The 13,351-nt window shown below is 52.9% G+C and overlaps 1 protein-coding gene across 1 annotated transcript; it reads left to right on the forward strand.

Annotated features, from left to right (window-relative positions):
* Positions 1-2,551: 2,551 nt before the first annotated feature.
* Mmp11 (matrix metallopeptidase 11) lies at positions 2,552-12,691 on the forward strand. Its single transcript, XM_052164592.1, has 8 exons — positions 2,552-2,710; positions 6,557-6,786; positions 7,909-8,052; positions 8,134-8,267; positions 8,409-8,653; positions 8,771-8,987; positions 9,693-9,950; positions 11,771-12,691. Exons 1-8 carry the CDS (start codon positions 2,585-2,587, stop codon positions 11,902-11,904), a joined length of 1,488 nt encoding a protein of 495 aa, XP_052020552.1. The 5' UTR covers positions 2,552-2,584; the 3' UTR covers positions 11,905-12,691.
* The last annotated feature ends 660 nt before the right edge of the window (positions 12,692-13,351 follow it).

Here is a 13,351-nt window from a genome sequence, read left to right on the forward strand (position 1 = left end):
CATAACCTTTGGCCAGAGTAGAGCAGGCACAGAGAGGCCTTGAGTTCTTTTTCCTCTTGGGTCAGTGTTTACTGTGACAACAGAGATTACCTGGCACAAAAAATTAAAAAGGAAGCCAGACAGTGGTGGCACACGCCTTTAATTCCAGCACTTGGGAGGCAGAGGCAGGCAGATTTCTGAGTTCGAGGCCAGCCTGGTGTACAGAGTGAGTTCCAGGACAGCCAGGGCTATATAGAGAAACCCTGCCTCAGAAAAACCAAATAAATAAATAAACAAATAAACAAATCAAAAGGAGCAGGGAGTCAAAACTATTCAGGACCACACACTGCCCCTTCTGGTGTCCCAAACTAAACCTGGTTTCTTTCAGCAGCCTCTGTAGCAGGCCTCTTTCACCAGGACGTCAGCTCTCTTCTGAAGTGGAATCAATCACCACCTACTTGCAGGGTAGACTTTCTGAAGAGGTAAGTAGGTAAAAGACAAGCCACTCTTTCCTCCAAAAAAAAAAAAAAAAAAAAAAGCCAGGCTCCCACTAGACTCCACTGGCTTGTCTACTTGGTCTCTGCTTACCTGGTATCCAGCCGGCAAGTGGTAACATTTTTCCAGCTTCAACTCTTCTGTGGGCCTCTGTGGCTAGCCCACCTGGATAAATTTGCCCTTCTGCCCTTCCAGATTCTCCACGAGGTGTGGTAGTGTGGGATAAGGTGGGTGCCTTTGGCTGGTAAACTGCAAGTTCCTCAAAACACAGTCGTGGATCCCTGGCAACACTGGAGGCTGTTTAGGTTGCATAAATAAATGTTTTTTTAGGGTTTGGGGGTTGTTTTGTTGAAGCAGGGTCTTTATATAGCCTGGCTGTCTCAGAACTCATTCTGTAGAGCAGGCTGACCTCAAACTCACAGAAATCCAAATGTCAGCATTAAAGGCATGCATCCAATAAACAGTTTGTTTTTAAAATGCTATACGTGGTGGTGCACGCCTTTAACAGAGGCAGATCTCTAAGTTCGAGGCCAGCCTGGTCTACAGAGGGAGTTACAGGACTGCCAGGGCTACACAGAGAAACCCTCTCTTGGGGGTGTGGGGCTGGATTATGAATGCCTCATTTATTTTATGATTCATTGACCAACACTGCTGAGGTGAGGCTGAACCAGACCTTGAAGTCCTAGAGAGGATAATACAACCCTGTAATCCTACCAGTCTCGAGCTGGGGGCCTGCCTGGGCTACATGTCTACATCATAGGCAACTCTGTCATGAAAGATAGAAAGAGGCGTGAGGAAGGCGGGAAAGGAGGAGGGATGACGGGAAGAAATGGCAGCCTTTAAAAGGTGAGGCTTTTAAAAAAGATTGCATATGGCCAAATAAAACCTTGAGGCTTTTAAAAAAGATTGCATATGGCCAAATAAAACCTTGCAGCACCTCACCGGCCCACCAGAACTCAGAAGAGAGCTGAAGGCCTGGGGGAAGAGCCTGAAGTGCCTTGTAGAGATGCTGCCATCCAAGAGGGGGCGCTGCACGCTTGGACACCCCCTGCAGAGATTAGAGTAGTCCCAGCAGTGGAGGCACACACCTGTAATCCCAGCACTCTGGGAGACAGAGGCAGGCGGATTTCTGAGTTCGAGGCCAGCCTGGTCTATAGATTGAGTTTCAAGACAGCCAGGGCTACACAGAAAAACCCTGTCTCAGAAAACCAAATTAAAAACAAAAAAAAAAACCCCGAATAGTTGAACTGTTCTCAGCTTGTGGACCTTCCCCCCAACCCCCAGCTCTGACTCTGTCCGTGTCTCAGATGGTTGAGCCTGACTGGTCAGGAAAGGCCTGTGGGCCAGTGTGCCCCCCGGCCAGAGAACAACCTGAGATTCCAGTGTCCAACTCAAACATCTCTGCCTCTCTCTTCCCAGCCTTCTGACCCATTTGCCTGCTTGTACAGAAAAATCTGGTCCCTCCCTCCAAGATCCTCGCTGTCTCTGGTCTGATGTCGTTGCATGTATGTATGTGCGTCAGCGAGGGCCAAGTGTCAGCGGAAGTGGGAAGAAGGCGTCAAATCCTAGGATAGCCACCATGTGGGTGCTAGGAACAGGAGCCGGGGTTTTGCTGCAGTAGCAACAAGTGCTCCTAACCACTGATCCATCTTTCCAGACCCGTCTGTTTTGTTTTAAGGTGTAGGGTTGACCAACTTCTGCCACTTGCCTCAGTTTCCCCCGAGGTCACATTTCAATTGCCGGCTCCTTGCAGGAGATACGGTACCACGTTTTGTTACCTAAGGCTGTTTGGATTGGGGATTCGACCACCTGCCACCGGCTAAAAGAAGTCAAGCCACCATGGGGACCTGGCGGGGGATGAAACTTCTGGAGTGGGGCTGGAGAACAGAACTGAGCTCTCCCCGGCTCTCACTAAGTTCTATGGGATCCAGCCCCTCGGGGCACTCCTCCCTCACCCGGACCGCTGTCGCAGGCCGGTTGAGTTTAGAACAAAAGGCAGGGGAAGGCGGGGCGGTGGGGGGTGCGGTCCCGGCGCCGGCGGGGGGCGGGGCGAATGCTATAAGGGGCGGCGGCCCGGCCTGGCCCAGCAGGCCCAGCAGCCCCGGGGCGGATGGCACGGGCCGCCTGCACCCTCCGCGCGGTTTCGCGCGCCCTTCTGCTCCCGCTGCCTCTGCTGCTCCTGTTGCTGCTGCTGCTCCTGCCGCCGCCGCTGATGGCCCGGGCCAGGCCACCACCGGTGAGTGCCCGCCACTCCTCCCCGAGGGAGGGCTGGGCACGCGGGCTGGGCCCACGGGCTGAGCTTGACCCACCGAGCGCCCTGGCTACCCTAATGCAGTCGGTCCTCCAAATGCCTTCTGGGTCTCTCTGAGCGTGCTAATGAGCTTTCCCGTGGTTGGCAGTGTGCAAGTAGAGCTGGTGAGGCGCGTCTCTGCGCTGGACTCAGTTTGGGGACCGGCTTCTCCAGCCCCAGCTAGGGATGCTGGGGTGTGTGTGTTGGTAGAGAGGTAGCAGAGGGAGTGGATGCCAGGGCCCCTTGTTCATCACAGGAATGAAGCAAAGCAAGTCTGAGAGGAGGGGGGAGCAAAAAAAAGGGGGGCAGCCTCCGGGTGTGTGGCTGCAGTGAGCACCCCTGCAAGGTGTGTACTGTGGATGGAGAATAAAGGCAGATCTGGAAAGGAGAAAATGGGGCCCAAGTTGAGAGATGTGCCGCAGCCTGCAGGAGGCAAGTCTGGGAGACCAGGGAGCCGACCGAAAAATGCACCTGAGAGCGTCTGCGTGTGCGAGCATCAGGTGGCACCCACAATCAAAGGGGGCGCTGAAACTGCGTGCTGTAGACTTTCGGGGTGCGTGCGCGAGGGCGCGGGGGGGGGGGAACAAAAGCACAAAGAGGGAGAGAAAGGAAAGCGGGTGCAAGGAGGCAAAGGGGGAGAAGAGGGATTGAAGGGCTCCCAGCCTGTGTGTGTCCCAACCGCTGCATCCTTCCTCCAGCGTGGTCCCTCAGGCGACCTGTCAGAGTAGTGACTAAACTGGACTGGAGCAGGAACCACTACAGATCTCCAGTGCCCACTGGATACCCCGCTCTCCGTGGCTAGCCTAAGCAGCCCGCCAGCTCAAGGCATGATGGGAGGAAGGTATGATAGGCAGGTGTCCCGGGACCGGTCCCTCAGTCCAGCCATACCGTAGGTCCATCTGCCAGTCTTACTGCACACTGGAAGCAAAAGGGTTTCGGAAAGGGGAGTGGGTAAGGTGGATCAGGACCTCCTCATGCAAATCATGGAGTTCCCTGCCCTAGAACTCGGAGCACAGTCGTTAGCTCCTCTCCCCTCCCCCCACCACCACACAAGCCATCAATTGGACTCATGCATTCCGGAATTGCGCTTGCCCTGACTTCTTAATGAGGACGCAGAGCTGGAAAGGGCATCAGCGTTTAGGATAAAGCAAGGCAAACCACCCCGATGTTTGCTTGTACAGGGCTTGGGGGGAGGGGGGGCAAGCCTGGGGTGGGATCCGGATCCGAGCACGGAGGATCTGTCACACTATAGATGTGCAGAGAGGGTCGGTCACCTCTAACGCTTTTATCCTTAGACGGCCATCAGCGGGGCCAAAGGAGCTCGGTAAATATTTATTCATCCCATCCCCCCAGCTCGTGAAAGCTTCACAACCTCGCAGCCAGGGAGCCAGCAGGGATGGGCATGGGCTGGGTGGGACGGGGTTTAGGCAGAAGCACAAGGGTGGTCTGTGTATCGCTTGAGTGTGCGGTTTGGGCTGTTTCCCTGATTTCTCTGCTGCTCTGCTGTCTGTCATGGTTACCCACTACTGACCCGTTTCATCCCTGTTAGACCAAAACCAAAATTGAGGTTCAGGAAGGGACAGCAGCAGGCTGGTCTTCCCCAGTGATGTCCTAGTTTCTTAACTACCTTCCATTTGGTTCCTGCCATGGTCTGTCTGGGTTGGGAGTCACTCCTAGGACTGACCTTGAGGGTCTGAGATATGCCAGGAGACTGGGTCTGCCAAGAGTCCCTTGAGTATGTCTGAGGCTGCGGATTGGCAGCTGCCAGGCCAGAGGGTGGGGCAGAGTGAGTCAGGTCCCTCGACGGGGAGGGAGGGCAGGAGCAGGCGGCAAGACAGAAGGGTGCTAGCTGAGAAAGAGAGAATGCACTAGAAACGTAAATGCTGCTTAGGAATGTGGGTCTTGGACCTGAGCCAAGCCAGTGGGGGAGCAGCGGGGAGCCCATAAGTTCTGAGGAGAGGCAGTAAAGTCCCAGGGCCCGGCCCAGCTCTTGTCTGGCTTGCTGTGTGATCCCCGGGGGAAGTCTTTAACCTCTCTGGACTCTGATTCGTGCTCTGGGATATTGGGGATTCAGGATAAAATTAGAATAATGACTGTGCCTCCAGACACTCGCCGGCTATAGATGAGACCAGGGGTTCTCTGAGCTCACCAGTCTCGCTCATTAAATCCTAGTAGTCCCGGGAGGACTGAGAACTTAGGAAGAGGAGGTTCTCATGTGGGAGGGAGTACCGGACCGAAGCGGGTAGAGTCTCCTTCCTAGGAGCTGCTCTGGGTCCTTGCTGCTGCAGGGAGCCTCTCAGATCCTTCTCCCACTGTAGCTGACGTCCAATGAAGACAGTGACTTGTTGTCCGGGTCACCATGGAACAGAATTCAGCTTTCAGAAGTTCAGAGCTACTGGCTATGACCACGATGCCCGATGATGGGGTGGGGTGGGATGTTGAAGGGACCGTGGTGGAGATGGGAAGGGTGATCCACTTCCATTTCTTTTCCCCCTTTTGTGGCTGCTCTACTAGTTTTACTGAGGGGCAGAGAAGAGGGGCCAGGCTGAAGGGCTGGACTTGGGGGATTTGAGGGCTGACAGCACCCTAACGTTCTTTGAGAGGGTCACTGACTCCCCCTGATAGAGGTGGGGAGAGGAATCTGTCTCTCTTGCTGGCCAGGTTGTGCTCATATAGAACCTGGTCTCCATCTTCATTGTGACACTTCTGGGGTCCCCAGGTAGAGTTTCAGCGACTACCTATGCAAATTACCTGGAAGGTAAAGGGCGCTTTGTAACTTTTCCAAAAAAAGGAGACCTGGAGCCAGGTGGTGGCAGCGCATGCCTTAATCCCAGCACTTGGGAGGCAGAGGCAGGCAGATTTCTGAGTTCGAGGCCAGCCTGGTCTACAGAGTGAGTTTCAGGACAGCCAGGGCTACACAGAGAAACCCCGTCTTGAAAGAACAAAACAAACAAACAAACAAAAAACAAAAAGAAACAAACAAACAAACAAAAGGAGACATGGAATCACTTTCATGGACAATAGGAGATGCCATCTGTGGTCCTGAGACATTGTCAGGATGGGAACCAGTTGTCTCTACCCTCCCTGCATTAAAGGGGCAGGAGGTCCCAGATCGGGCAGGGGGTCTTTATTAGAACTGGGGCCTCAGATGGGTAGCGTGCCTCTCAGTGGTAGGGCATAAGTGTAGGATGCCTTGGACTCAGTTACTAGCGTCCCACATATACCATGAAAGAAATCTCAGTTACTCGGTGCCCAAGGCCTGTGCTAAATGCTCAACACATATCACCTCGGGTTCTCATAGCAACACTTATTGGGAGTCTCCTCCCCATTTGTTGGGTGAGGAAGCCAAGGGCTGTACTGCAGGCTGCATGCAGTCCCTCCATGCTGGGGGAGCATGCGCACAAGCTTCCTGGGTATATGCGGAGAATGCAGTTAGGGCTTTATAAGCTCATGCTCCCCTAGTCTCAATGGGCTCCCATCTAGACCTCCTTAGCTGGATCATCAGGAGCTTGTGACAGACAGACAGCACTGGGCCCTCTAACAGGGCAGCAGGAGAAAGTGATGCCTTGGGACAGGGTCAGAAAACCAGAGGTCAAAGGTAGACTCACACATCCAAAACTCAGGCTGATGAACCTAACCTTGTGCCAGTATAGTTTGCAGCTCCTCCACTGCCCTGCAATCCAATGGGGCTGGGTTAAGCATTGCTGTGCTAAAGAACTCCATCTCAAACCTTAGGCCCTGGAGATCAGAAATCTGACTTGATTCTCGCATCGTTTTTTCTTTTTTGCCCAGGAGAGTCACCATCACCACCCTGTGAAGAGAGGGCCTCAGCTCCTACACGCAGCTCTGCTCGATAGCTTGACATCTGTCCCCGCCTCCCGATGGGTCCCTAGTCCCGCTAGTAGCTCCAGACCTCTAAGATGTGGTGTGCCTGACCCGCCCGAAGTACTGAACGCCCGGAACCGACAGAAACGCTTCGTCCTGTCAGGAGGGCGCTGGGAGAAGACAGATCTCACTTATAGGTAGGGACCAGAAGGCAGGGGAGCAGGGCACACCTTTATTCCATGATGCACAAGACCAACATGCACACCGCACACAGACCTGCATGCCCACTGACCCTCATCCCCCCAGCCCCTCATGAACCTGGAACCTTGGTCTAGACACACACACACACATTATGTTCTCTTGTAGCCAAAGGAGCCTCAGTTCATGCCTGGGGGAAGATTTCACATGGGCTTTAATAGAGACCGATAAGGCCCAGGCCTGGGTCCCCTAGTGATTAGGAAAAAGCCACAGCCCTGGTAGTTTGCTCGACTCCGCCATAACAACTTGGACCTTTTGTAGGTGGACACAGTAATGGTGGACTCCTTGCTGGTGATATGGGAGGCCCCTCAGCAGGTGGTGAAGAAGCTGAGACTTAGCTTAAGAGACAATGGGGTAGGGACACAGGGCGTTGGAGCTGAGTAAGGGGTGCACAGTTTCTGAACAAGTTCCTCACAGTGAATTGTATGATCAGATCTCGGGACCCCTGGCATTGTATCCTTCTTACTGAGTGCAAACAGACCCAACCCCATACAAAGGTGGACTCACACATCCAGAAACAGCGCTCCCTGAACCTGAGGGCCAGGACACGCCTCGCCCCAGCCCTGAGACACACACCCATTGATCATCCAGGGGCAATATTTCTTTCTTTCCTTCTTTCTTTTTTTGTTTTGTTTTTTTGTTTGTTGTGTTTTTCAAGACAGGGTTTCTCTGTGTAGCCCTGGCTGTCCTGGAACTCACTCTGTAGACCAGGCTGGCCTCGAACTCAGAAATCCGCCTGCCTCTGCCTCCCAGAGTGCTGGGGTTACAGGCGTCCGCCGCCGCCGCCACCACCACCCAGTGCAGACCGTGCTCTTAACCGTTGAGCCATCTCTCCAGCTCTGCAACATTTCTTTCTTGAGGGGAGGTGACAAGAAAGGCTTCCACATAATAGCCTAGCCAAGATGGCCTCAAACTCACAGACATCCACCTGCCTCTGCTTCCCCAGTTCTGGGAAGAAAGGCGGCATCAGGAGTCACCACATTCAGCTCCAAGGGAGGCTTGGCTCTTCAGTCCTCAGGGGCTTCCTTGCCCCATGCCCAGGCCCCTCCCCCTCCCCCCAGGATCCTCCGGTTCCCATGGCAGCTCGTGAGGGAGCAGGTACGGCAGACAGTGGCAGAAGCTCTCCAGGTATGGAGTGAGGTGACCCCACTCACTTTCACCGAGGTGCATGAGGGACGCGCTGACATCATGATCGACTTTGCCAGGTGAGACCTGTGGGCTGGGACCTTTCTGGGACCTTTCTGGGCAGCCTCTAACTGTGTTCTTCCCCCCACCCTTCCCCTCAGGTACTGGCATGGGGACAACTTGCCATTTGATGGGCCTGGAGGTATCCTGGCCCATGCCTTCTTCCCTAAGACCCACCGAGAAGGCGATGTACACTTTGACTATGACGAAACTTGGACTATTGGGGACAACCAGGGTATGTGGTGTAGACCCATCTTCCAGACAAGGCAACTAAGGAGCACTTAGTGGGGTCTAGAGATTAATTAGGCTACTGGTGGCAAGCGGTGGCGTTCACTAACTCACTCTTCCCCCTCCTCCTCCCCCTCTCCCTTTCCAGGCACAGACCTACTGCAAGTGGCAGCTCATGAATTTGGCCATGTTCTGGGACTGCAACATACCACAGCAGCTAAGGCCCTCATGTCTCCTTTCTACACCTTCCGATACCCTCTGAGCCTTAGCCCAGATGACCGAAGGGGCATCCAGCACCTCTATGGCCGCCGGCCCCAGCTGACCCCCACCTCCCCCACCCCAACCTTGAGCTCCCAGGCTGGGACAGATACCAATGAGATTGCACTGCTGGAGGTACGAAGGAGGAGGGTGGGAAGTCAGAGGTGAGACCCCGCCCCTGTTCCCTCTGCAGCCCTGCTGGTCTTAGGGCTCCAGCATGCTCTCTATTCTGGCCCCTTTATTCCACCACAGCCGGAAACCCCGCCAGATGTCTGTGAGACTTCTTTTGATGCAGTTTCCACCATCCGAGGCGAGCTCTTCTTCTTCAAGGCAGGCTTTGTGTGGAGGCTGCGCAGTGGGCGACTGCAGCCCGGGTATCCTGCCCTGGCCTCTCGACACTGGCAAGGACTGCCCAGCCCAGTGGATGCAGCTTTTGAGGATGCCCAGGGCCAGATTTGGTTCTTCCAAGGTGAGTGGCGATTGGAAGACAGCCAGGAATAGTGACAGAGGACTCAGGGACACAGTGGGTAGGGAGACGGTGCCCTGAGGACTTAGAGCCGCGAGAGAATGGGGCTCATTCCTTGGGCACAGCTGAGCGTCTCAGAGGTGGCGGCTCGGCTCTCGGAAGGTCTTGCACACTGCGGCTGCGCGCTAATGTGTGGGGCGGGGCTTAGAGATTTAGGCTCAGGGGCAGAATAACTCAGAGTGAAGCTTGCAAAGAGCGGAGCAGGAAAGTGATCTAGGCATAACCCTGGAGCCTGTGATTTCAACTCTCATCTGGCAGAGGTGACAACCTAGACCGTTCCAGGTGGCAGGACTTCATAAACTCAGGTGAGGCGTGGGAACCCTGTATATGCACTCCAAGGCAGGCAAGGGACCTGGGTTCCAGGGGCTGGGACCCCGGGATGGTCAGCAAACATGTGCAAAGGGCACCCCTCTGTCGACCAGAATGACCTTAATTTGGGTTATCGAACCTAAGTTTATCTTTCGCCTCACCCAGCTCGTTCTAGCGTCCCCCTGGGCTCGGGTCGCTGAGAAAGCACAACTGACCAGCAATGCTCTGCAGACAAAAGAAACAGGCAGGGAGAGTCCCTGATGGCGGCCAAGCCGATCCACAGGGACTGGGGATGGCAGTGGTGGTTTGGCAGCTCCTGGCAGCAGCCCTCTCTGGCAGGTGCCCGGTACTGGGTATATGACGGTGAGAAGCCAGTCCTAGGCCCTGCACTACTCTCCAAGCTGGGCCTGCAGGGGTCCCCAATCCATGCTGCCTTGGTCTGGGGTCCTGAGAAGAACAAGATCTACTTCTTCCGAGGCGGAGACTATTGGCGCTTCCATCCCAGAACCCAACGAGTGGACAATCCTGTGCCCCGTCGCGCCACTGACTGGCGAGGGGTACCTTCGGAGATCGACGCTGCCTTCCAGGATGCTGAGGGTGGGTAGAGGGTAAGGTAGCTGGAGGGGAGTGAGCATCCTGCTTCCCTCCCTCACTCTGCTCCCCCCATACCTCACCCCCCCACCCTGCCTAACTTCATAAGGCCCAGCTCATCATCATAGAGCCATTGTCTAGAGCCAAGAGCTCTCCTCTTGGTGGCCAACCAGTGTTATGCCCCATGTTAAAAAATGAAATGGAGCCGGGCAGTGGTGGCGCATGCCTGTAATCCCAGCACTTGGGAGGCAGAGGCAGGCGGATTTCTGAGTTCGAGGCCAGCCTGGTCTACAGAGTGAGTTCCAGGACAGCCAAGGCTATACAGAGAAACCCTGTCTTTAAAAAACCAAATCCAAAAAAAAAAAAAAAAAAAAAATGAAGTGGAAGGGGCTGGAGAGATGGCTCAGGATGGTTAAAAGCACTGAATGCTCTTCCAGAAGTTCTGAGTTCAAATCCCAGCAACCACATGGTGTCTCACAACCATCTGTAATGGGATCTGATGCCCTCTTCTGGTGTGTCTGAAGACAGCTACAGTATATTTATATGCATAAAATAAAATTTTAGAAAGAAAGAAAGAAAAGAAAGAAAGAAAGAACGAAAGAAAGAAAAAACGAAAGAAAGAAATGGAAGGCCAGAGGGGTACAAGGATTTGCCCAGGTCCCTTGGCCACAGCCAATGCTTACCAAGGATAGACAATGCTTCAGGCAGGGCACCACACTTCTTACATGTCTCTAGTAGGTCTCAGAACAGCCTTCTGACATCACGAGCTCTCTCCAAACTGGTCCCGCACAGCTCTTTTTGTTTGAGGCATAGTCTTCCTACATACCCCCTGGCTCACCCGGGACTTGCCTTGTAGACCAAGTGAGGCTTGAACTCACAGAAATCTGTCTGGGATGGAAGGCGTGCATCACCATGCCTGACCATAACGGATCTTACTAGCATAGTGTCAGGGGCAGACAGAGGCATTGGGAAGAAGGTCACTGAACGTCATAGATGAACAACGGTGTTCCTGAGCTCCTGAGCACTGAAGCACCAGGTTTTGTCCTAAGTGCAGAGAACTCTCCTCTGCTTCTGTGCTCCCAACCCTGGGTCTCACCGGGAGCACTTTGGAGTAGCTTCAAGCTCTGTATCTCTAGTATTGCCTTCTGTGGTGTGGAAGTTAGGGGGAGTTTGGTAACAGGAACAGTATTTGCTTTCCTGCAAGGTAGGATTTGAGCTGAGGTTCCTGGTACCCACTGAACCTGTCTGCCTGGTGGGCTTACAGAAAGGTTCCCTGAAGGGAAAGGAGGTTGTCCCTGCAGGGCGTGGCGGCACACACCTGTAATCCTAGCACTTGGGAGGCGGAGGCAGGCAGATTTCTGAGTTCGAGGCCAGCCTGGTCTACAGAGTGAGTTCCAGGACAGCCAGGACTCCACAGAGAAACCTTGTCTCAAAAAACCAAAAAAAAAAAAAAAAAAAAAAAAAAAGAAAGAAAGAAAGAAAGAAAGAAAAAAGAAAAGAAAGAAAGAAAGAAACAAAGAAAGAAAGGAGGTTATAGTAAAGCCAGCTCTGGAGTCTGCAGTTTATTTATTTACTTATTTTGAAGGCAGGGTCTCTTGTAGTCTAGGCTAGCTTCAAACTTAGTATGTAGCCAAGGATGCCCATGAACTCCTTATTCTCTTGCCTCTACCTTCTGAGAGCAGGGAATCCAGACACGAAGCTACCATGCCTAGCTTGGCAGATGCCTAGCTTGGTGACCAAGGCCTGTGTGGTGTCTGACCCTCGGCCCAGCCTGACAGGCTTGTGCAGAGTTTAGTACCCACTGACGGACTTCCTTCTCTCTTCAGGCTATGCCTACTTCCTTCGTGGCCATCTCTACTGGAAGTTTGACCCTGTGAAGGTGAAGGTCCTAGACGGCTTTCCTCGCCCCATAGGTCCTGATTTCTTTGACTGTGCAGAGCCTGCCAATACGTTCCGCTAATGACACCTTGGATGCATTCAGGGGTACTGACCCCTGCCGGGGGCACTTGGATCATTAAAGAGACCCACAGCCGTATTCATGGCTCTGGGCTTGAATTCAGGCATGGGACAGACAGGGCCTATGTCTCCTCAGGGGAGTGGGTTGGGTGTAGCCACTGTTTCCAGGGAGGACCATGCTGGTCATGGTCACCTGCCAACAATTGTCTCAGACTTGGCAAAGGCTTTGGCATTACTTAAAAATAAGGGAGGTTTTGGGCTGACAATATTTTTCAGCTACTGATAATCCGCAGTTAACCTGCCTGGCTGCCCAGGGTCTCCATCTCTGTCCCCCAAAGTAGAACCCCCACAGAAATTCAGGAACCATGGTGTGTTTGTTCTGTTCCTGTAATGAGGTTCCTGGTGGTGGTGGTGGTAGTAATGAGATGCCCAGGGTACCTTGTCGCCCCAGCTGGTCAACTGAGCCAGTATCTTTCCTGGTAAGTCAGCTCTGGAGAGATATTGGACTGATCACATTCTGTCAAGTGATTTAGACAAGTGTTTCCTGGAACTCAGGCCAAAGGTACACAGCCAGCCAGGGAGGCCGTTGCTTCCTCCTAGAGACACTGAACCTCAGAGGCCCACATACCTCACAGCCTTGCCCCAGGCCACTTCTACCTGGGGCTCTCTTCCTAGCACAGGTACCCTCCAAAGCCATGTAAATGTGTGTACAGTGTATAAAGCCTTTTTTAAAAAAAAAAAAAAGCCGAGACTGTCATTAAACGTGTGTTTTTAAGTGCTTGTCTGGTTTGGTTTCTCTTTGCAATTTGCATCAAGATTTGGGAGTTAGGGTTAAAGCCTTCGTTCCAAGACTGTTAACCTGGGGCTAGGGTCAATGTTTAGAGTTTCTCTTATTCCGTTCCTGAACAAATAGAGGCACACCCACAGTGGCTTTTTTGATTTGTTTTGTTTTTTGTTTTTGTTTTTCAAGTCAGGGTTTCTCTGTGTAGCCCTGGCTGTCCTGGAACTCACTCTGTAGACCAGGCTGGCCTCGAACTCAGAAATCTGCCTGCCTCTGCCTCCCAAGTGCTGGGATTAAAGGTGTGTGCCAACACCGCCCCGATGTCACTTTTACCTTCATGTTCTGTGCAATACATATTTTATGTATCTATGTAAACTCTAGAAAGCACAAATGAGACAAAATGTATTTGTCTCTTTGGCTTGATTTATTTAATAAGATATCTCCAGGTGCATCCATTTTCCTGAAAACAATTTAATTTTGTTTTCTTGGCAAAAATAAATTCCATCAGGTGCACACATTTCACAATCTTTTTGTTTATTTGTTTGTTTGTTTGTTTGCTTTCTGAGACAGTTTTTCTACATACCCCGGGCTGTCCTGGAACTCACTATACCAAGTTTGCCAATACCTCTCCTACAATCCTCCAGTCGGCCTACGAGGGCTGGGACTAAAG

The sequence above is a fragment of the Apodemus sylvaticus genome, chromosome 19 (genome assembly GCF_947179515.1).
Source record: "Apodemus sylvaticus chromosome 19, mApoSyl1.1, whole genome shotgun sequence".
Lineage (NCBI taxonomy): Eukaryota > Metazoa > Chordata > Mammalia > Rodentia > Muridae > Apodemus > Apodemus sylvaticus.